This window comes from Rhyacophila brunnea, unplaced genomic scaffold (genome assembly GCF_057557595.1).
Source record: "Rhyacophila brunnea isolate RB1 unplaced genomic scaffold, BYU_Rbru_1.0 scaffold_6, whole genome shotgun sequence".
In the NCBI taxonomy this organism is placed as follows: Eukaryota; Metazoa; Arthropoda; class Insecta; order Trichoptera; family Rhyacophilidae; genus Rhyacophila; species Rhyacophila brunnea.
In genome coordinates this window covers 23,428,069-23,452,421 of record NW_028233276.1, presented here as the reverse complement: position 1 = coordinate 23,452,421, position 24,353 = coordinate 23,428,069, and the positions used below count along the sequence as shown (strand labels likewise).

Sequence of the window (24,353 nt, the reverse complement as noted above, 5' to 3'; positions counted from 1 at the left end):
TATTTCTGTGTTGTCTTATGCCGTGTCCACATTGGCAACAAGTTGCTGGCAACCCCGTTAAATTTTACGATAATTATTATAATTTCTTAGGTTGCCAATGTGGACACGGCTTTAAAGCGCGTTGACACGGTCCAAGTACGATCCAAGTACACTTACTTGGACCGAGTGCCATCCAAGTGACAGCTTCATACTAATTATTCCTATCCAAGCTACTTGGACCGCGTCCTACTCAACAGAGTTAGCTTGGATAGTAATAATTAGTATGAAGATGTCTCATACGAGTGCCCTTGGATGGCACTCGGTCCAAGTGTATTTGTATCGAACTTGGACCGTGTCAACGCCGCTTTAGAAAACTACTAGAAAAAAATGTAATATTTGTATTAAAATCACATGAGTTGATTCTAAACTCCAAAGGAAAAATAATTTATATGGTTATTATTCTAAAAAAAACGATAAACAGGTACTTATTTAAAAGAATCTATCTTCTTTCATAAGAGCAGAAGGCGCTTGTATTAAATTATCATTTTCTAATTAGATTCTAACGAGAACTCATAAAAATAAGATTTCAAGATTTTTGTTTTATCCCTTGCGATTGTTAATTTTTTACGAAGTTGGATGAATGATCGTTTCTGTGCATACTGTGGTGTATGATTGCCGATCGGGTAGGTAGGTACGAGTATCATTTGGCGCATGTACGCGTGCACCGAGGCCACATCGAATATCAAGTCAAGTCTCTCACATCTGGCAATTCTCGTTTCAGCGTTTCACATGTTAACGGACGCTCGGCGAGGCAGGACGTTCCAAGTTTGAATCTCTCCCGCCATATAATAAAGCGAAAACGTAAATAATATTGAACACTAAATCTATTTCAGTTTATTTCTTCAGCGAAATAAAATCTGTTTGGTGATACTTGTGATAAATCTATCGGATACATATAAAAGAGGTGTTTCCATTGCAGTGAACGAAAAAAATAATACGGTGAATTTTATTGAAAAGAAAGTTTCGATTGTTTTTATAAAAGTGACTTTGCTACACCATAAAAAGTGTCAGTTAACGTTTAAAGTTTGATTAAAATCCGCCAATATGTGTGAAGATAGAGCACTTCGCTTAAAAAGAGGTAAACAACGTCATATCAATTAAACATTATTTATTATTTAATTTAATAAATACTCAAACAATGAGTTTCATACGTTTTCATAAAATAATCTTTTTTATATACATGGTTATTTAAATTGTAAAAAAACTCTCGGTGAAGCGTATTATTTCGTACCGATTGTTAAATTTAATTAAAAAAAAAAAGAGGATTTATATAACAACATTCAAGGGTTTGAAAAATATTAAAAAACTATTTGGTGCACTGTAGAGTTACGACTGAATATCTTGTGCTAATATGTTTGTTTATTTATATGCAAATTTTACAAATATATCATTTCATTAATTAACAGTTAACAAATTAATCCATACATTCTCAAAAAAATCAATCTGTCAAATGTTAATTAGAATGAGATTGATTATTTTAATTTTTGAAATCTTTATCAATACTTGTTATTGTGATATACGAATTGTTTAAAACCAATAATTAATTGTTTTATATTTTCAAAATGGGAAAATATTTTATCGAAGTTAGCAGTTTTATAAACATTGAAACCAAAAAGCATTTTATTTGAGACGTTGATTTATTTTATTGTGTAAACTGACAATTATTCATGGTGAAAATGAAATGTCCCTCTGAGGCGACGAAACCGGTCCAATTTAATAAAAGTGGAATCAGTACGATAAAATGTATGTTTTATTAAAATTAATAAGAAATGTTGATATTATAATATATCAGTAGGCATTTAATATTGGTAAATTAGGTTTATTTTAACAATAATAATTGTTTATTTATTTGAGCGTCAAAGAACGAAGAAGAAAAAGAGAATGGAATAATTAATATTGTTGTTGATAGTACATAAGTAGTTAATTTGTATTATATTGATTTACAATAATAACAAACGATCGAATTATGTAATCATTTAAATATTGTGAATTTATTTAATGCTAACGATAAGAAAATTATTATACGTTTTTTTAATTTAATTTATTCCCCACAATCAAGGCTTATGATGAATCGTTCCCAGATAGTTTTTCAGGAGTTTTTTATACCCACTGAAATTTCCATAAGTACATATAATTCACATATACATAAATGATATATTTTATGGAAATAAATTATAACTATTGCTGTATTAAATCCCCGTGGCCTAGTTAAGGGTTAAATGAATTTGGGAATTACTTGAACGTTTCAGTTTGTATTGATTGCAATAATTCCAATCTGACGCATTGAAATCATTAATAAAACTGCATTAAAAAAATAAATATTTTGAAGTGTTTAATGTTTACTAAAATGTCTTATCTAAGTACACAACGATTTTTTTTATTATTGACATACATTATTACTAAATTATTTATATTATTTTTTCATTTAGGTAGGTACTTAAGTACTTATATAAATTTATTTTCATTTCATAACGCCAAATAAAATGTTATCCTCTTAACCCCAAAAAGGTCAGCGGGCGCCTACATATCGAAATGTTTCATCATGATAATATTATATTATTATTATTTTATTCTATAAATACCAGAATTTATTTTATATAACCGTTCGTATGATAATTTCATCATTAAATTTGCCGAGCACAAAATTAATATCTAATAATAAATTATATTGTAGCTGTACGTCAGTGGTTTCCAAACTTTATGTTTCTACGCCTCCCTTTCAAAAAAATCTAATCTTGGCGCCTCCCCCCTTCCTTTATTCCATTAATTTAATGCAATAAACACATTTTTACGTCTACAAATGCACTAATACAAAAAATGAAAAAAAAACTCAATTAAGAAAATAAACAAGGTTTTACTATAGGTATATTAATTTTTAAATTTATTTATTTTTCATGCGATCGATGTGCTTATTTATAAGCACAAAGTGCTATTTTTCCACTAAATGGGCCTGCATTGATTTATTCACACAATTTTACCCAAATAGACAAGTTCAGCAATAAAGTTATCGTTCCTAAACAAATTTGTCTCTTCAATATGTGTTAACCATTTTATATCATTTTTTCATGAAATAGCTAGCGCACTTCACAGTTAATAGTATAGAAGTGAGGTATAATAAAATTAGTCTCCCAGACAGATTTCCAAACAACATTTACTTTTAAAGTACTGTTTTTTATGTAGTTATAACTAGCGGCCGTTTTATGAATTATGCACTTGCAAACTGCAAACCTGTGGCTATATTATGTGTGCTAAACTTTTCGCGCCCCAGTTTGGAAATCGCTGTTGTACGTAATAAACACACACGCCGCAAATTACTTTTGTTATCATAGAAAACACGTGCAACAAATAAATTTATAATCTTTATTTTTCAAAACGTGTTAATATCTACTGTTTATATATAAAATAATGTTCAGCGATAAAACTGTACGTTTGATAAATGTATTGAACCGACTGAATACAAGCAATTACGTAGGTACATACCTTCTTATAATGTAAATTATTATTGGTACCGTATTGTGGTAGGGGTAAAATAATTGGCATACTAGAGTTAAAAAGATTATAAACACGACAACTCAGCTGGAGGCAATACAATGGAAGCTGTTAACACAGCCACCTAATAATGGGGATTGTCAACTTTTTCTCTGTTTGTACACGGCTTAAGACCTGCCTCCAATATGACTACCAGACGTTAAGATTTGACCCCTACTTACCCACACACACAATTATTATCTCAGGAAGTTGGGGTACATTGGGTCTCGTGAGATGTGTGTAGAGTTAAATCGATGGTTGTGTTAGCGAGTGGCTGGGCCATGAGTACTAATCAATTATTACCCTTTGTAAGTACGCGGGTACAAAATAGTTTTTCTTTGCATGTTAAATATATTGTAACTGCAAGTTTTACACGAAAGATAAACATACTCGTACATAAAAATACGGGATAATAAGTAATACTTATGAAAAAGTATTTTATTGCAGTATGTAATAGTTATTATAACAGCTGATTGTTTTGCGTTCAACCGATATAATTATTATAATAACATTACTTTTAATACCTCTACTAAATAATCAACTCTGTGCTTTACAGATAATGGTAGTCAATAATTCGAGGGCTTAGTGTCAAACAACACTATCTACAAAAGTGCAACTTTACAGGAGAGCCAAAAATCGTTATTTTAGATTCTTGTAACTCAACAAGGGAAATGTTTATTTAAAACCTAATGTTAATATTTTATAATTTATTGTGTATTGTACATTTATCTTGCTTATGATGATGTTAAAATTTATAGGGATAGTTTTAAAAAAATATGAAAACAAGGGTAACTTATGTAGTTAGCGTTAAACTTTACTGACGATTTAATAAGAAATTAGAAAAGATTGACATAACGTTGTTTGACTATCATGTAACCATATATGTAAAATAACGTTATCTCAAAAAAAAAAAAAAACACTTTTTTGTAGATAACGTTGTCTGACTTTAAGCACTCGAATTATCGAAGCATACCCGGACTTTAATGATTTATACTATTTGTAAAAACCCATTGGAATATTATATTACTATTACATAGATTGATGATCTCTGATCTATTTTTCGAATTAAAAGTACCCACTAACTTTATTTTGCACTGTCGTCATTATCATCTTCGCCTGAACTAAATTCACTGGTTGAAGAGGGTCTACCCTAACTCATTATACTATTTTCAGTCCTAGATAGGCAGGTTTTCATTGTTACGTCATGTCATATTGTGTTTTCAACTAATTTTTATCTAGCTGTTTTCGTTTTTCAATTGACCTTGTTGCTTTTGCGTACCTATTTAAATGTAAAATCATAAAGCTAGTGCATTATATTCCGGTATAATAAGTTGAGAATAGTTGTCCTATCACAGCTTTCTGGGATATTGCATTTTGACCCTTAAAGCTCTTATTACATTTTAATGTATTCGTATGAACGGATATAACTAGGGTTGTCAACTGTCCCGGTTTGGTCGGTATCATTCCGAAATTGAAGTCTGGATCCTGGTTGGTACTTACCCGGGGTGCACAATATCTTGATAAGAAACCAAACAATAATCGACTATTCTTTCATTTCCTGAGGAAAAATTGACTCTAATTGTGGTCGTAATCCTTTAAATACACTGTAATAAATATGTTGGCAGGAAGAGCTAAAAAAGCTTTCGATGACGATTTCATTTTGACGGGAAATAGGGGGAAATGTTCCGAAATTTTCTTTAGAAAAGTCTGCAACCCTAGATAGAACATGACTACTTTAGAATGTTTATACTAATTATTGTCGAATGCATAATCTTCTTGATTTCCAAACTAAATACGTGTTTTTTTATTTTCAGGACCAGGTCCTCGCTTAGGAAGAGTCCAGCAGGCTCGTTTCAGAACCAGGATTCTAAGAAGACTGAGGACTCCGCCAATAATCCACGACAGCAACTCATCATCAGGATGTTCTTCGGATGGTGAACAAAACGAATCCATTCCAGTGCCATCGCCCGTCGCTCCGCCGGTAAATTTGAGAACATTCCCCGCCGACATCTTGAACAGACACCGCGTAACCGACGACCCATGGAGTAAAGCGTCCCAATATAACAGGACACGGAGAAATGGCCTCATAGACATCGCGCTAAGGACCGTAGTCTTGATGAGGCACAACCAGCAGTTGCAGTTACGATTAGCCGCCCTCCAAGCGGAGACGAGAGACTTCATCAAATCCGTCATGAGTAACCCTGAAAACCAAAGGCCGAAACCGGCGGCGTCTCCAGATTCGGATTATAAATCATCGCCTCCATCCAGTGTTGAATCAATGCAGGTAGAAGAGAAATCGATGTCGTCCCCTGAAGTCGCAGCCGAAGGCGATCTTGTGAAATCATAAATCGTGACTAAACAAACCATCCGTCTTTTTTCAAAGTGAAGATTGAATTCTAGTTATAAAAGAATAAGATCCAATCTATTATGGTCAGAAATATGTCGGTTTGTAAATTAATTCTCAGCGAACATAATTAAATTTTATTTTAATTAAAAATTGTCTCACTCCATAAATGTACCTACCACCGATTGGTTTACGGTAAACTATCGATTGTCCGGGAATTAAGTATTAAGTTTATTTCGTCTACATATTTTTTATAAAAAAGAATATTATTTGACGTGTTTAATATGTACGTACTGTTAATTTAAAAAATCCGAGATTATTATTCGTTTTTGAGAAACTTAAATTTTCTAAAATGAGTAGGTAGGTACATAGGAGTTTTCCTTATATTCGAATAACATATCGAAAATATTGATACCTTGTTCATTTTCATACACAGATAAAATCACAAACAGGATAATCGAGGGTTCACTGTGCGTGGATCATTATTTTTAATAAAAATAGTACATTTTAAAGTTTTTTCATTCCTTTTATTTTCCTTTATTTATATTTTCACTAAGTACAAAGTGTGCTAATATAATACTTATATCATAGAAAAGATTGTGTCTATGGTCCGCAAATTTATTATTTTTTATTATAATTCATTTTGTTCGCTGACGAAAACTATGCTCTCAGACAAAAAACAAGTTATATTAGGATCTCGTTTATATTTTTAAGTTGTCGCCAGTGACGTCCCGTGGGGGTAGGCAGATTGAGTGTTGCTTGGGGGCGGCAGTTACTTGAAGGGCGGCAAATCGAGGAGAATCATTCGGTATATATAGAAATAGGTACCAAAACTTAGTAATAACGGAAATATCTTTCCATTAAAAAATTCAGCTCACTGCTTGGAAATAAAATGTATTAATTGACATAGAAGGTTTAACAGGATTGTATTTTTTTGTCGGGTTCGAGATGTCTAGTTTACTTCCGTTGTTCTTGTACGTCACGTCCTTGATGACCTGCAATGATATGTGCAGATTTGTATTTGATTTATAAGTAGGCACACACATACTTATTAATTAATTTATCCAAATATTTTTGCCGGTCACTCACGAGTTTTGAAAGTTTTCAGGCGTATTTTTAAATGTATCTGAAACCGTGGACTCGCAATACTGTCTATTGAAGTATAGATGGCATTTAAATTAGATTTAGTGGTATTAGGTATATTTTGTGAATAATGTTTGTATACAACATATTTCTTAGATATTGGAGTCATGAAAGGATGATAAAAAATACTTTATAAAAAATGGAGCGGCATTTTGGCGCTGCCTAGGGGCGGCATTTTATCTAGGGACGTTACTGGTTGTCGCTATCAATATTATAGTCATTTTGTAGCCTTTTAGCTTGTAAAGCCTTACATGTTTAGTAATGTGTCTAATAAAATGCTTTTTATAAACATTTTTAATATACATTCTTAATATTATATAAAATATAATGTCTAGCCAAAATTGTAACAAGAACACCACTTTTTTTGGTGTGTTGTTTAGTAATTTTTAATTATAAGAAATACGTTTCATCCTAAATGTTTATTAAAAAAATGATCTTGGTGTGCCTAGGATTTTATTAAGAAAAAAAATATGAAGCAATTTAATTAATATCTTTGTCATGTTCAATATCAATTTAGCTTAAATTAGAATGTAGCTTGTTTACTGACGTGTAAAACACAAGTATTATTATTTTTGTAGTTTATTTTTATGTACAATTAAATAATTCATAAGTTTACAACTTAATGATTTTCGAACTGTTACAAATAAATAACAGTTATAAAAAAAATACCAAATTTCTTCTAAGACAATCTAGTTTTACAGAAATGTATACTACTTATCGTAAAATAACATTCTAAATCGTTATAATATGAAAATGTGCATTTATATTTATGTAAATGGGATTAAACTAACTTTTATAATTTATATTAATTAATATTTAGAGTTGCGCAATGTGTAGTTTTATTAAAAACATTATAAATGTCCACACACATTGGTTAATTTTTCAAAAAAAGAACTGTTAATATAGATAGATCCCTTTATGGGGAATCCTTGGTAATATTCTTCAATTGCCTAGGTACTGATAGATATTCGGTGTTCAATAAAATTATCTGTTTTTAAATAAATAAGATTTATTGGAATTATACAATAATCGACTTGTTTTATTACCCCAAATGCATTCGCATACTCCCCCCCCCCTTCCATTCATAAAAGGGTGGAATTTTTGAAAAAAAAATGTTCGAATGTTTAATTATGTCAGAAAAGTTCAGAAACTGGTAAACAGGTAAAAGTATTTAAAAAAAAAACAAATAATGCTCATTCAATGCACTGTATGCATTCTCGCATTGATATAATATTCTTATGCATCACTAGGTTGTTTTCTTCGGGCGTTGATACGATTTCAACGTAACAGGCAGCGTTCTTCCCTTATCGCAGAGATCATCACGATATACAACTTCGAAAAGCACCTATTTCAGCTGGATAAACTGGGTTCAAAAATAATTTCAAGAATATTATTATTATTCAGGGCCCAATATTAGTCTTTATGTCGGCCGAGGAAGATAATCTGAACTGTACCCATATGGAAAATACTCAAATAGAAAAAAAATACAAATCCATATTATGTAGAGTTTTTAAAGAATAATAAATGCTGATGTCCATAACAATCGACACTGCGCTCGCTGCCCAAATAAAAAAAGTCCTATCAGTATTATTTAGTTTCGTGAAAATTACCGTTGATTATTAATAAAAAGTGAAATTTCAAAATGTAAATTACAATACACGATTGCGCTTCCGACAATGTGTCATACAGATGTCATATTTGCATTAAAGTATAATTTAACAGAAATGGCAAACAAAAATAAAAATAACAAATGATCCGAATGAATTAGAAAACAAATAGCGACAGTCATCCAAATTGGGTTGTTACTGCCATCTCTAAATTGGATAGAGAAACTATACTACATAAAATTATATTTCCCGCGGTTGGAATACTGTTTAATCAGGTTCATAGATAATATTATGTGAATTTTTGAGTGATGCTACTGCGGTAGGTCCCGCCAAAACTGCTCCGATATATTGAAAGATTTATTTGATATCGGGTAAGTATTATCTATTTTAACACCTATCTAATTACAATCATTAAGGTATGCGATATTGTTGTTTTTGTATTTATTTCCCTTTCTATTCTTTCAGGGCACTTACGTTAGGGCTATGAACACATATTTTCTTCTGGGAGGCTGGTAATAGTTTCTCTAACAGCTTTATATTGATACCAGTATGACCAACATTCAAATAGTTTGACACCTCAATAGACTGTTGACACCTAGAATTTTGACAGATGTTTTTCCCTAAAGAAAAGTAAATAATATTAAAGTTGACTAAGTATTCCTGGAAAACTCTCCAAATGGATATCTGCAATTAAAATAAAAATTAATGCTAAAAACATTATCTAATATGTTTTTAGATGACTTAACTATATAAGGATTTGTAATATTCCTAAGCTGTAAAATAAATCTGGAAATCTAAAACTGAAGGACATAGGTATGACTACCTATATTATGTTATTCTAAAACTGACACATCATCAAAAATAATGTAATTTAGGCAAAGCCACTTACATGCCTTATTATTAACTAACTAAATGTGAGGTAATCATTTTCTATTATAGGATGTCTTGGTTTAGTGATTTGGCGGGCAAAGCTGAAACATTGTTGAATAAAATCGACCAAAATGCCGCTGCGGTTCTTCAAGAAAAGGAGAAAAAACATCATTTAAATACAACAATATACGATCATAAGTCCGTCGATGAGAATCATGATAAACTTGCACCACTGTCAATACCGAAATCACAATCTGAGAGCAATCTGGAAACAAAATCGTCGTCGCCATTTAAAGCTAAATCCCTGAAAAGAAGCAACAGAGGTTTTCATAAGAAATCTGATGTAATAAGTGTGTCCAGTTCAACATCATTCGAAAAACCTAATTTCTTTTTGAGTGATACGGATGCTGTCGATGCAAAACTTTCAAATGGAAATGGAAAAGAGGATTCAGTGTCAGATTCTAAAATTTTAATAGGTGGGTACCACATTAATCTTTAGAAACATTGGTAAACATACAATAAATACTCCATATCGTTAAAAAAAACCTTGAAAAACAGTCAATAGTACGCCTTTTGCATCTGACACAAATGACCTAATCGTTCACAATGAATCGCCAGATGTAATTGATTCAAAATCACTTTCTATTCACATTAAAGTGACTCATTTATCATAGCTAATACAGTACTCTCTCGGTAATCCACCACCACAAAAACCAGACAAGTGTCCAATTAGTGAAAGCGGCGGATTATAGTGCATACATACAAAATATGGTAAAAATTAAAACAGGTATTTCATAAAAATATATATCGTTTTTTTTTTTTTGAGACATTTGTACTAAGTAGCAAATAATGTTTTTATTTATAATCAAAATCAAGTATTTACTAAATTATACATAGGTATTTATAAACTAAATTGAAGCCCTGCCTATCCAAACTATAATAAGTAGATAAAAAATATTATTCTATCTATAAACTATCCAAAGCTATGTATGATTTAATTGCATAATTTTAGATATTTTATAGATATATGAGTATTTTTTGACTAAAGTTTATTAACTAAATATTAAACAGTAAATCACTTGACACAACCAGTTGTTCAGTGAGGCAGATATTCTGGAATGGCTTAGGATTCCTGACTTTCCCTATGACTAAAAGCTTCAGTTTGTGTGTCCCGGTTGCATTTGAGCATGGCATAATTGTGATGCGGTCCTTGGGCACTTTCCTCTCTGGTACATTACTTTCTTCACGATGATCGTACATTTTACGAAGAAGAAGGTTCCAAAATATACCCGTCTCATCTGCATTGTATACTTGTACGAGGTGGACTACTGAATTTAACAATCGAATACCGGCGAATTATATATTATATATATTTTGTGCTTTCAACTAGTAAAAATAACGGTGTATTATAGTAGTTGTCGGATAATCGAGCGGCAAATTACTGAGAGTATACTGTATAGAGTTATACTCCATTTACATGTGCATGGTGTTACTGTTGACAGTAAGTATTATCGCAGCCATAACAAAAAAATTTATAGGTAAACATGTATTATCCTGAGTTGCAAGCATGCATGCATGAATCAAAAAAGTTTGGAAACTTCTGAATTTTCATGCGACAGTAGGATTTTTTCGATTTGCAAAAAAATGAACTAGAAACGAATTTTCATGTTGACCGATTTTCACTACCTATCAAATAATACCATAAAATGACAACATCGCATCTCGCTCATTTTTAAAGAATGAATTGGTGAGACAGTCAGCACTTTTACGTATAAATAGTTATTGTCACGGTAGTTTAAAATACTCACTATTGCTGCCAGTAAATCCATGCACGTGTACAGGCGCTATAATGTCAAGTGGTGGAGGAAAAAGCAAGTTGCTTTATGCCTATGTGGCATGTGAAAGCATTTCACTACGAAGGGTGTACTGTGGTAACACTCGCTTAAGTCACTCTACTGACAGTATTGGTAGCGCTAACACACGTGTTTGTTTTTACAATATAATCTTTTGATTATATCTTTATTTATTTTGAGTATCAGCACAACAACTCGGTGAATGGATTATAAATCTTCAACCGCTCCGATGTTCTAACTTATACCCACACCCAATCTTTATTTTACAGAACATGAGTCCAAATTGTTTCCTATAGATGTTGTTACTGTTGACGACGTTGATGTATCTGATAATTGGACCAATGACCGTAAAATTACCATGGAAAATGGATTGGAGGATCATGACGAAACATTGAATGGTTCCAGCAGTTTTGTGGACATGGAAAACCAATTATTACGGAATGAGATATCTGTTGTAAATAATGAAGTATCTTTGCTTTTATCAAAAGCTAAAAACGCCGAAAAAAGTAAGTGGAACGATCAACACATTTGACATTTGGGAATGAAAATAATACACAGCATTATCATTTTCTGGCGAGTAACAAAAGTTCTTGGGCGAGTAAATTACTTCATGATAATAATTAAGTCTGTAACGTCCTGGTCAGCTCGCTCACAGAACTGTGCTGAAACTTTGCTCCTATAGGACTGCAGCTCCGTGGATCAAATGGCATTTAGTAAACTCTCGTTTATAATAGGTAGGTAAGTAAAAGATTAAATTACTATGTTCATTCCCAAGTGGAGCATAATGGACGTCCACAAAGTGGAGGTCATATTTAACAGACTTTTCACAAGGAATGGTTGTTAGATCCATAGACTGGATCACATACAAGAGAAAATTCAGACATTAAATACTTATAAACTAATGATAAACTTAATATGACTTAAAAGTTTGCAGATTTACCTCTCACAAGAGAGGCGTTGTGCCTGACCGTTTCCCTGCCCACCATGGTTATGGCAAGTTCAAATTGAATTTAGGTAAAAAAAAGTACAAAACAAGTCAAACATCATTTCCGTTCCAAGACTGGTAGGTCTATAGATTTTTGTAAGGATTGTTTGCTAGCGATCTGCTGAACCTATTAGACCCAGGAACAAAACACACTTATTGATTGGAAAGAAATGAGTTTGATTTACACCCAGTATGGAAATTCGAACCTGTGACCTGCCAGTCAGAGTACCTGAGTAAAAAGTGGTAAATTACCAAGATTGCTTCTCAGCGGTCATATGGATTACGGGCACAGCGCTATATTATCAGGTTTTTTGTGAGGAATAGTTGCCCATTCACTTCACACATCAAACACATTAAAAAAATCTCATTTCTTATCTAGCCAAAAGATCGCACCTGTGACCCATAGCATCAGAGACGGATGAGTGGGTGCAAGATCAGTAACCAAGCTTAATTACTTCTGCTCCACAGTGTATATTAGTTTGTAGATTATAACTTTAGTTGTTATTACATAAGTGTTTTTGACACCTATGATGCCTGAGCGGTAACGTATTGGCTTATAATGTTGTGGGTCCCGGTTTTGACTCCCGATATTTTCACGTGTACCCAGAACATGGACCTAATAGGTTGAGCAAGTGGCTGACATACATTTCTCATGAAAACAAATTCTGTTAATACAATCTCCACTTTGTGGAGGTCTATATGATCGTCTTTGGATCGCACATGGTGATTCGAGTATGTATGTTTTCAATATATTATAGTTACTGAGGATACTCAGGTGCGACTACTCCAAGTTGAAAGGATTCACTCGGAAGCGTTGAAAGATAAATCACTTCTGGAGCAAAAGGTGTTTGCATATGAAAAACGTTTGAAGGAGTTTCAGTCAGAACCTAATGATGAGAAATCTGAAATAGATGAAAATTTGAAGACTCTTGAGTCAGAGAAAAGGTGTCTACAAGAAAAGTATGTTAATTTTATAATACATACTTTATCCCTGTGTGAATTATAATCTTGTATTAAAATAAAAGGACAAATATCCACAAATAGAATCAAAGCACCTGAAAGTATCACATAGACCAATACAAAACATTCGCTCCGCCATCGCTGACGTAAACTTCACATATATTCGTAACATCACATCAGTGCATCAGGTTAAAGACAAATTATATCAATAATAATTGTTAGATTTGGATATTTTAAATCTTCTCTGAATAACAATAATTCTTGACAACTGTTAAAATCGCATTATTGAGAACTATCAGAATCATAGACAGTGAGAAAAGTCGCTTCAAATGGTATTTGGCCCAAAACTGCACAAATATCATATTTAATATGTAGTTATCAAATCATAAATATGGTATGTTGTTTCTATTAACTTTTCAGCCTTCAACTTGCAAAATTGTAATGTAGCGAAAAAAAATCCTGTCGAAGTAATTCGCCGCAGATTCGCAAGCTCTAGCTTAAGTTTGATCTTATCTGTAAGCCGATAGAAACGTCATAGGTGCAAAACATTCGCAGATGGTGCGGATTATTTGTATTAGTCTGTGCGAGCCTTTATACACTTACAATGGGTAGATTGTGGCCACATATCGTCGGTCCCTAATTTTGTCATTTTCAGATTATTACGTAAAAGTTATTTAAACACTTTAAACATTTATACCACAATCACAGTTTTTTTTGTTTGTTTGAAAAATTTCGAGATACTCAAGTTAAAAATGACGGATCTACCGAGAGTGTCCGAATAACAATGTCGGTTCTTACCAACCAACATTGTTGACTGGGCGTGGGTGAGCAAGATGCGTAGGATCTGACAGTTGCTGCTATGTTCACCGGACAGACGGATGTTTTTATAAACGTTTAGAAAAGTTTCTATAACCCGTATTTTTATTCATTATGGCAAGCAATAGGTCACAAAGGATTTTTGATGAAACATCTTTGATTGCTCGTACTGAAAAATAGCATTTTGCAGATCCGACTTTCTTAATAGGGATCGACGATATCATCGTATCTGAGGTAAAACTCATTAGGTACAATCAACGAATAAAAAAAGAAAGAATGGAACATACTGATTCATTGCAGTATAAAAACGGGCAACCAAATTCGCCATTTTGGATAGCGACGATTTTGCGTAAACAAATATCACATGGTCTGTACGTGTGCGTATAAACTTCGTATGTGTTAAAGTTTGTAATTTTGTGTATCGCGCAATGTCGGACATTTTTGCCGGCCTTTCTGATTGCCGTGATTTGTACATAATATGCTCATTCCTTCTTTTTTTTATTCGTGGGGTACAATAATAAACTATTGCACTTAATGTGTTTTACTTTTAATATGAAGATTACTTTTGTTTAACAGAACACATCTCTTTTTATTGTAAGTTCCTAAGCGGTTTAAATTCATGATATGATTTTCAGAGTAAAAGAACTTGAATTATCTCTCATATCAAATGAGTCTGTAAAAAATGAACTGGCGAATAATTTACAAGCATCCGATAAGGCCCGATTGGAACTGGAGAAAAAATTGGAAAAGGCGAAATCAGAGATGGCAAGCGTTTTAACGGAATGGAAGAATTATAAGGTGCGCGCCAATAATACTCTCCTGATGAAGGAGAAAATCATTGAAGAGCTCGGAGAAAATAGCAAAAATGTATCGACCGACGGAGAAAACACCGTCACTACGCAAATAAATCAACTAAAGTAAGTCTATTTTTGGTTATTTTTAATATTATTATGTAACTGATTGACAACATTTCATTTTAGAATTATTTGGTGATGGTGGTATGCGAACCTATAGAACTATGTCTGTACTACCGTAGATGCGGTTGGTATATGATGTCACGCTGTAATGGGAAAATGGGTTCTGATAAAATGCGATGATTTTCGACGATTGGTTAAAAAGGGTTGTAGAAAATGTGAATTGTTGTGTGTATACAAACAGTGTACACACAAGTGTTCTAAACAACTATTATAGTTTCCCAAATACAGGCGGCCCTTGATTTTCGAACGTTCTACTTCCGCATAATTCGCTATTTCGTACATTTCTTAAAATTTCAATTTTTGCTGATAATGCAAAAATTGTGCACTTCTATGCATTCTCTCCTCTCTCCTCCGCTCCCCGTCACCTTCTCAAATACGTAAAAGGGTGGTATTCAACTATCCGTTGACATGTTTATAAAGGAAACACCTGATCGCTAATACGCCTCGTTAACTTTATTATACACATTGATAAACAAATATTTAAAAAAAAATACACTTTTTGATGTTTTTTTGTACATCCCTCTACTTTCGAACATTTAACATTTTCAGGAACCAATTATGTGTGAAAGTCGAGGGCCGCCTGTAAATAAAAATGTAAAAGTTACCATTATACGAATACTAATATTCTCTTTTACATAGTAATAGTTATAATTTGCAATTTTGTTTTTTATAGGCAAGAACGTCTTGAATTAGTGGAGGAGTCTTCAAAATATCAATCCCAGTGTGAAACAAAAGCGAAAGAAATAGAACAATTGGAGACCAGGCTTCGCACGTCGGAACACCAAATTTATGTCCTACGAGAAGCAATTAGACAAGAAAAAGCCGCCAAGGAAATGTCTGAACATACTGTCAATAGTCTCGGAAAGGTGCTTGATTATATTTCCTTTTGTAAGAGGAAACACGACTGAAACACAAAAAATTGTAGGATTTCGAGACACGGTGTTTCATAACAAACATCTTATTAATAAAATAATATGATTCTTTCAAAAGATAGATATATTTATGTAAATAATAATTGAGAATCATTGTTTTTTTATACCTACTACATATATCGTCATAATAATATTTTATGATAATAATAAGATAGCCATTTTGTTTTTTGATCCACAATTAGATTGATAATACATCCAAGGTATTCTGGGACTATAGAAATAGTATAGAATCATAAGGGCTCTTGCAGGTGTGGCGATATAATTATACTGGATTTGTAATAGGAGAACTAGAAAAAAAAGCATTCCAACAGATATTTGACACCTGTTACTAATGTATTATTATGGTCAGCCTTTTATTAAACTGAGACTGAATAAGTAAAGTTTTTATCTGTGGTCCCACCATTTTGGAGTTTCTTTTCCATTTACAAATAATCGTGTTTCCAATTTTTACACTAATATTTTCAACAATACAATAATTATTATTGCAATTTATAAACAATGTACTAATTAATGATTTATATTTTTTAGGAAATGAAAGCTTTACAATTGGAAACTACTAAACAAATTTCATCTCTTCGTACGAAGGTTCGAGAGAATCAACCACAGGAAAATGATAGACTATTACGGTAATACGGTTTCAACAAATAAGTGTATTTTCATCAATTTTAAATGCCTTCTGATTATTTAATTGTAATTGTTTTGTATTTTTTTAGAAATGTAAATAAAAGTTCTCTTAATATTGCTGAATCGGGGGAAGAAAGATTTAGGTCATTGACCCAGGCACTGGTAGCTAAACAAGCCGCTCTGGAAAGTGTAACATCTGACAGAAACGCGTTGAGACTTCAACTGGAGAAAACAGAGGTATTGTAGAATACTTAAGAATAATTGACAGTAAATCTTTCCTGTTGAGGTTAATTTATGCTCTGTCTATTTTGTTTCAGAATAAATATAGATCTGATCTTGTGAATATGAAAAATAATCAACCCCGGATAATAAATGTCAACGACACAGATGACGGTAATTATATTTTCTATGTATAAACAATTATATTCATCTGTTTCTATTTCTAAAAAGCTGTGTTGAATGCATGACAAGCAATGCATATTTACACAGATATTGCCACCTTTTCCTAATCAGTTTACATTTAAAATTATTCACCTGTATTATTATTTGGTCGGCGTTTAGAATGTTCGTAAATTGATTCGCAGAATATATGTATCGACCGGGGCAAGGGGTGGAGGTAGGCTAACATATATTCAATATGTTAAACATACTGTTGATCCAAAATATTAACAATACTTTGCAAAAAATACTGAGTGAATATAGATCTCTATTTATGGTATGGTTTACAAATCTTGTGACCTTTTACTTGAGATTTTTGCACACATATTTAAATGGATGTAAAAAAAAAACATGAACGAAATATGCGACCGTAATATTCGAGTCAAACTGGAGAAAACAAAAATACCGTGTAAAGTAAAAAAAGTAAAAGACCTCCTACAAACTGCATTGTATAAACTTGGCCCTGTACATCGCCAGCTGTGTATATATAAAAAGAATCTGTAAATGCGCCACTACTTACACGACAGGCGTATTTATAAAAAAAAATGTGACTATACATCACCAACTTAGAATTATTATAATATGCATTTATGTACGTATGTACGTAGTTGAATGTTGTGTTTAAGATAAATTTAATTTTAATTGAATTTTAAATATGTAAAATGCGGAAAATATAAACATACAACTGAGAATTAAATGTACTAAAATATAATGGGACTGCAGAAACTAGACACAAATAGCGAGAAAATGTGAATTCGTGCTGTGAACCGCCACCGTAATTGCATATAGCGCCATGACGTTGATATCAATATATAGAAGACGCACATGTTCTATGAATGACTAACAACTGTTCCTTGTAAATCCACTTTGTGGAAATCCATGTGCTCCGCTCAAAAGGAAAAATGTTAATTTACTTTATTTACTTCAGATCCGTTGATTAAATCATTACTGTTTTCTGTTTTAGTGAAATCTCGGTTTCCATTGATGCAAGAATCTCCTTGGGACTCAAATATATCACGAGGGGTCAAAAAAGCGTACTCAACCCTCGACAGCTTTAGTGTACGAGTGGGGGTGTTTTTAAGACGGAACCCCATAGCGAGAATATTTATTATATCATACATGGTATGCCCCTTTTATGTACTTATATTTGATTATAATATAAAAAAAACCATTCAGTGAAACATTAAAGATTAGAGGTCATTTTGTAGAATTAAATACTATTTGAAATGTTAATTCATTCATCTAAACTACTTGATCTAGATATTGTCTATGATACATTTGAGATAAAGGTTCGTCCATAAATGCTATCACACGATTTCCTGTATTTTTAACCGTCCTCTCATCGTAACACTTTGACACAAAATCTTAACTGTTTAAATTAAATTGCATTACAATTTTGAACACTTCCCTCCATTTGTTAAGAAATAAGTTTATATTTTGTTGGTTTTGTGACGGCATTTTCTACAACCCCCGTAGCCCTATCATCACATTATATGGATCACCCCCAATGTAAAATAATGTACAATTGGAAGAAAAAACTTTTACGTCGACAGTATTGAAACACATCATGGTAAACCCCTTTAATATGAATATGCTTAAATCGAATTTTTAGAGTTTCTGTATTTATATAAAATCAGATTATTGTATTTCAAAATGATTTTTTACCCAGGATTTACAAAGATGTTTTATGTTAAATGTCTCTATTAGTTATTGTTTAATTTTCTTGTAATCAATTCATGTAAATTACTATTTATTTACTGTATCAATCAAGATGCACTCTTTTTTTTAAATACCTACCAATAATAAAAAATAAAATTATCATTATATAGAATTTTATTAACGATCATTCTCCAATGATGAATAATTATTTCACTCAAATTTACATCCCATAGCTCTGTTTTCATGATTTTCTGCATATATGTACAACAAATCTTCATTTCAATGCATCATCGTAATCCTCTTGAAGGCTTTTTAAATGGTGATCAGGGATATAAATTTTATTCAAATTCAGCTTGCGCATAAGCACTGACAACTATATCTCAACTACATACTCTCACGCATCAACTACATGCATTAGTTGGTCGACTGCAACATTTTTCAATATATGCCATCGATTATAAGTCACACCAGTTGAACAACTTGAACCGGTTGTACTACTCCATAATTTTGGTGAAGGCCATGGCATCATGGCCTATTGAATCTTCCAAATAATTTCCGCTTTTTTGTTGCCAAGCTTCATACAAAATTTGATGCAACACTGCTTTTTAAGTCGTTCCGTCATTTCGCATGAAATGAAAATCTGACAGGCACTCAGTTCACTCATTCATTCATGAGTAGAGTAACTATGTGCCTTCCACCTTCCCAACAAAAGAAACTTGTGCTTCATTTGTTACCTTGGGAAAAACAAAAGTCGGATATTTTTTAACACCCTTCTATGATTAACTATAATATGTATAAATTTACAAAAAATATGTATTTAATTTTTTTTCAGATAATCCTCCATTTGTGGGTATTTGTTGTTTTATTCACATACACTCCGGAAGTCCACCAAACGAAATAGACCTAAATGAAGAATTACATCAGATCACCATTTTTTTTTATATACATTTTTTATTTGATTGTGAAATGTGTCGTGGATGTGTATTTAATAAATATTTTACATAATTTTTGTACATTCTCTTATAAAAATTTCATTAATGATGGCTTTAAATTTATAATTTTACTGTTAGTCAGACGACTACAATGCCTTGTTGTCTTATCTAGGATAATTTCATGTAATCTATGTTACTAATTAAATACTAATTCGTTTAGTATGTATAGACGTTTCTGTGATTATAACCAACAGTTTAGTGTCCATCATAAACAGATGGATACATACATATTAAGTAACATTTGAAATAAAAACAATCTATTATGAAGATATTACCAAATTTCTTGAAAAAAAAAATGTGAATGAATTGTGGGATAAATATTATCCACTATTGATATGTAGAGAGAGCTGTTGAATGCATTCCAGCGTTATACCCTGTTTACACGTGCATGGATTTACTGCTGACAGTACGTATTATCGCGGCCATAACAAGAAAATGTACGTGTAAACATGTATTACCCTGCAGTTGCAAGATTGCATGCATGAATCAAAAAAGTTCGGAAGCTTCTGAATTTTCATGAGACAGTTGGGATTTTTTCGATCTGCGCCTGTACAGTAGAACGATAGTGGCGAACCTGCCGGCAAAAAAACGTACTACACTGCGGCCAGTTTTTACGACCTGTCAAATAGTACCATAAAATGACAACATCTCGCTTACCCTTGAATGAGATTGGAAAGACAGTTAGCACTTTTACATGTAAACAGTTATTGTCATGATAGTTTAAAATACACACTATTGCTGCCAGTAAATCCATGCATGTGTACAGGCGCTATTAAAGTCATCATATTAATTACTGCTCCCAGTGTCTATGATTAATAAGAAAAAAGTTATTAGAAATTTTAATTTTGAAGATCAAGAAAAATTTATTTAGATTATAGATGTACTTAACTGCTATAAACTGGCTTACGATGAAGAGCATCAAGGACCGTTGGCAGCTTCTATGATTTTGTTGTCAGGCGATTTTCATATTTTAGGTTCATGTTCCGCCAGTAGCCAGTTTATGTTGGTAGGGTACGTCTATAATTAGTGTTGTAATGCAGAGTAATAATTTGTATGTGTGAGTAGTGTGTAAAATTAGGAAGATATAAAATCAACATACAAAATGTAATACAAGTTATACAAAATTGTTATGTTTCATACTTATGCCAAATTCTGCTGAATATTTATTTATCTATGTATAACATTACGTAAATAAACTGTTTTGATAAAATTTTGATTTTTATTTAAAAACGTAAAAAAATAGAATATGTTACATTATAATATATAAACATATTTTCGAAGATGAAACATAATTTTACCCAAAGACATTCAAGGAAACATTATATGTGTCGCTACATTTCAAAATCAGCCATGTTCTATAATGGATGAAAAGGAGAAAAACAGCTTTTTTGTTTCCTTGTGTACACGGTCATAAAGATGAAAGTTTATATTATTGCGATTATAGAATGTTTAAAACTAATAAGTTCCACATTATTAGTTTTAATGTAATTTCATAGCTTCTTCAAAAAATGGATTTTTTTATATGGACATGGCTTAGTTTGTTACAAAATCAACCAAGTCCATGCGGACTTGGCTTATTTTGATATTTTCGTGGCAGCCATTTTATTAGCTATAATGGTGTCATTCTTCTGGGCTGGACTTAGGAAATGGAAAAGGGCGAAATATTAAATAAATGTTGATGATAACATAAATTTATTTTCAAAAAATTTTCTCAATATAATAATATTATTATTAATTTAGACAAAAATTAGGAACATGTGATTACTAAAAATTAGAAAGATTAGTAAAAATATGGTTACTAATTTTAAAACATAAAAATATCGATATAAAAGTGACTTCATGCTCGGCAACACAAAAACCTAAAAAAATCCTTCAGGAATTGTTATAATTATAGATTTGTATTAAAAATTAAATTTTACAAATGGTCCAAATGGATAATAATTAATATAAATGGTTGAATCCTTCAGCTGGATACAATTCTAGGAAATGCGTTGGTTTTAATAATAATTAAATGCCAATTATATCTCAGGGCATGGATATTCAATAATTCTGACAATTTTATTTCTGTCAGTTTAGTCAGTCAATATCACAATTTGAAATGTTTTAAATAGTGGTACACATTTTTCTATTTGATGCCTACAACTTGGCAATCATAAAATAATTATAAAATATATTCTTAATAGGATGTATATTACCTATTTAATTCAGTAAAGCGTGTACAAATAATTATTATTAAAATCTTTAAATTAATTGAGGAGTAGGTACGGTGTGTGTTTTTTTAAGAACTGCAAAGGGTTCTATAAGTCTCGTAAATTAGAATTGTGTAAAACCAAATTTATATTCTCAGTACTATGACTAAAATGTCAAATGCGACCTTGCTTGACACCGGTTGCTTTTTAGGATGCAGGTTAAGCAGAATAAAACTTACCGATTTTCCTTATCTTTGGCGCGTTTTGTCGATTCTGCCTTAATTATTCGTTTTCTCGCTTTATCGGGGGTCACTTCTGATATTTGAAACCTTATTTTTATTAATTATTTCTATTAAAAAATGTTGAAAAATATACTATTGACACTCACTCACTCAACGGTTCGTAAACAACTGACGGCCATGTTGTTCTAATCGCCTTCAGTGATTGGCCTGAATGGACATGGCTGAGTGTGATATAATTACTTCAGTGGATATGGGTGAGTCTGAAAAAACTGTTCATCTTTGACTTTCATTTACTTATACAGGCGGATTTGGATGGTTTTGATAATACAGAAATGTTAGAAAGCATTAGTTCTTCAGCAATTCACAAAAAAGTCAAAAATACCTAAAGGTGGACTTGGCTGAGTTTGAAATGTAGCGACACATAAATGAAGGTAACATTGAAAGAGGAAAGGTACTATGATAGCAAATGATTTAATTCACAACATTTCGCATTGCATATTATTTTAAACCAAATATCGTACTTCTGTGGTCTGAGATTTATTTGTCACTGCTAGATAGATAAAACATTTTTTTATGCTATGAACTATCCAGAGCAGGGGTCATAAACCTTTTCCTGTCGGAAGGCCGCATTCATTTATATTAAATTAAATAAGGCCGCATTTAAGAAATATACATAAAAATGTATGTATAGTCATCCTACAATTTACGCGGTTCCAGAGGATTTTTTAAGAAAAAAAAAATTTGCTGAGTATTTTTTTCAAAAAAAAATGGGTTTTTTTTTGTTCTTTCTGTGTGCTTTTTCATTCGAATATTTCATTGCAGCGTAGAGGTCCGCAGTTTCAGTTAATACTCTAAATGGGTAGGTATCTGTCAATTGTGACCTTAATCGTGTCTTGATTAGGGTTAGATAGGAGAATGTAGATTCACAGCAATATGTAGTTGAAAAGCATTTTACGAGCATGTTGCCGAAGGCGTGGGTATTTTACGGCATTTTTCCGTATTCAAATTGGATCTTTCTTGGTTAAAAATATCATCTACTGAGAGCTCAATCAATCGAGTCTCAAAATCGGTAAACCTTACTATATATTCTACAATTAATACATCAATAACAGCTGCGTATTTTTCAAAAGACTCGAATATATAATTATTTTGCTCATCAATGATCTTCGCTAACTGGAGGAAATGTTCATCTGAAATTTCTTTTTGAAGAAGAAGTGTTTTTAAATAAGATAGCATTTTACGAAATGCCTGGATTTTTTTCCTCATATATATAGGCTTACCATACCTATAGAAAAACCCAAGAAGTACCACTCTTTGGCTGTAAACCACAGACCTATAAGTCTACTAGATGGCATAAGCAAACTTTTCGAGAAAGTGATCCTTCGACGCTTTCTCCTATCCCACAATCAAGTCCTCCCGGACACCCAATATGGTTTCAGGAAGGGTCTATCAACGACCCTACAACTCTCTAGAATTACCGGGAGGCAGCGCAAGACCACTGGTATGGTTCTGTTGGACCTCGAAAAGGTATTTGATACGGTCTGGCATGACGGTCTAATCCACAAACTTTTTACCACGAACATGCCCGTGTACATCACAAAAATCATCCAGAACTACCTGAGCGGTCGAGCGCTTTTTGCAGTGGTCAAACGGGAGAATTCATCTCACCGCACTATCGATGCAGGGGTACCACAGGGCAGTTTGATGGGGCCCAGGCTCTTCAATCATTTCATAAGTGATATGCCAAACTCCGCCAACTGCACACTGGCGCTATACGCAGATGACACAGCCATCCTTTCCACCAGCCGCCAGACTGACACGGCGATTAGGATCTTAGAAAAGGGCACTCGACAGCTAACTGATTATTTCAGTCGCTGGAGACTTAGGCATAAAGTCCACTAAAGCAGGCTTACGGGGCGCTCGCGCATTTTCTATGTGAATCATCGAAAATACAACGTAATCAAATACGCCAGCGCACACTGGATTTGATGACGCCTTGTGCCCGCCTGCCCCATGAGTCACCGTTTTTGGCTTCTCAACGATACGAATTAACGAAAATACAACGTAGTCCATTCATTGAATACGGCAAGCAAAATCACTCTCCTCGAAGCGTCGTCGATAGACGAGCGAGAAGTCATTATTTAATAACAGAGAA

The 24,353-nt window shown here is 32.5% G+C and overlaps 2 protein-coding genes across 2 annotated transcripts; both read left to right on the top strand.

The window, feature by feature from the left end:
* The first annotated feature begins 782 nt into the window (after window positions 1–782).
* Cipc (Clock interacting protein circadian) lies at window positions 783–6,626 on the top strand. Its single transcript, XM_085956875.1, has 2 exons — window positions 783–1,117; window positions 5,382–6,626. The coding sequence occupies exons 1-2, from the start codon at window positions 1,084–1,086 to the stop codon at window positions 5,912–5,914; spliced, it is 567 nt and encodes a 188-aa protein (XP_085813001.1). The 5' UTR covers window positions 783–1,083; the 3' UTR covers window positions 5,915–6,626.
* A 2,617-nt stretch (window positions 6,627–9,243) lies between these two features.
* On the top strand, window positions 9,244–20,974 carry Golgin84 (golgin A5). Its single transcript, XM_085957263.1, has 11 exons — window positions 9,244–9,474; window positions 9,601–10,007; window positions 11,654–11,890; window positions 13,128–13,329; window positions 14,781–15,062; window positions 15,796–15,988; window positions 16,583–16,680; window positions 16,768–16,915; window positions 16,996–17,071; window positions 18,081–18,238; window positions 19,608–20,974. The coding sequence occupies exons 2-11, from the start codon at window positions 9,602–9,604 to the stop codon at window positions 19,674–19,676; spliced, it is 1,869 nt and encodes a 622-aa protein (XP_085813389.1). The 5' UTR covers window positions 9,244–9,474; window position 9,601; the 3' UTR covers window positions 19,677–20,974.
* Window positions 20,975–24,353: the final 3,379 nt, after the last annotated feature.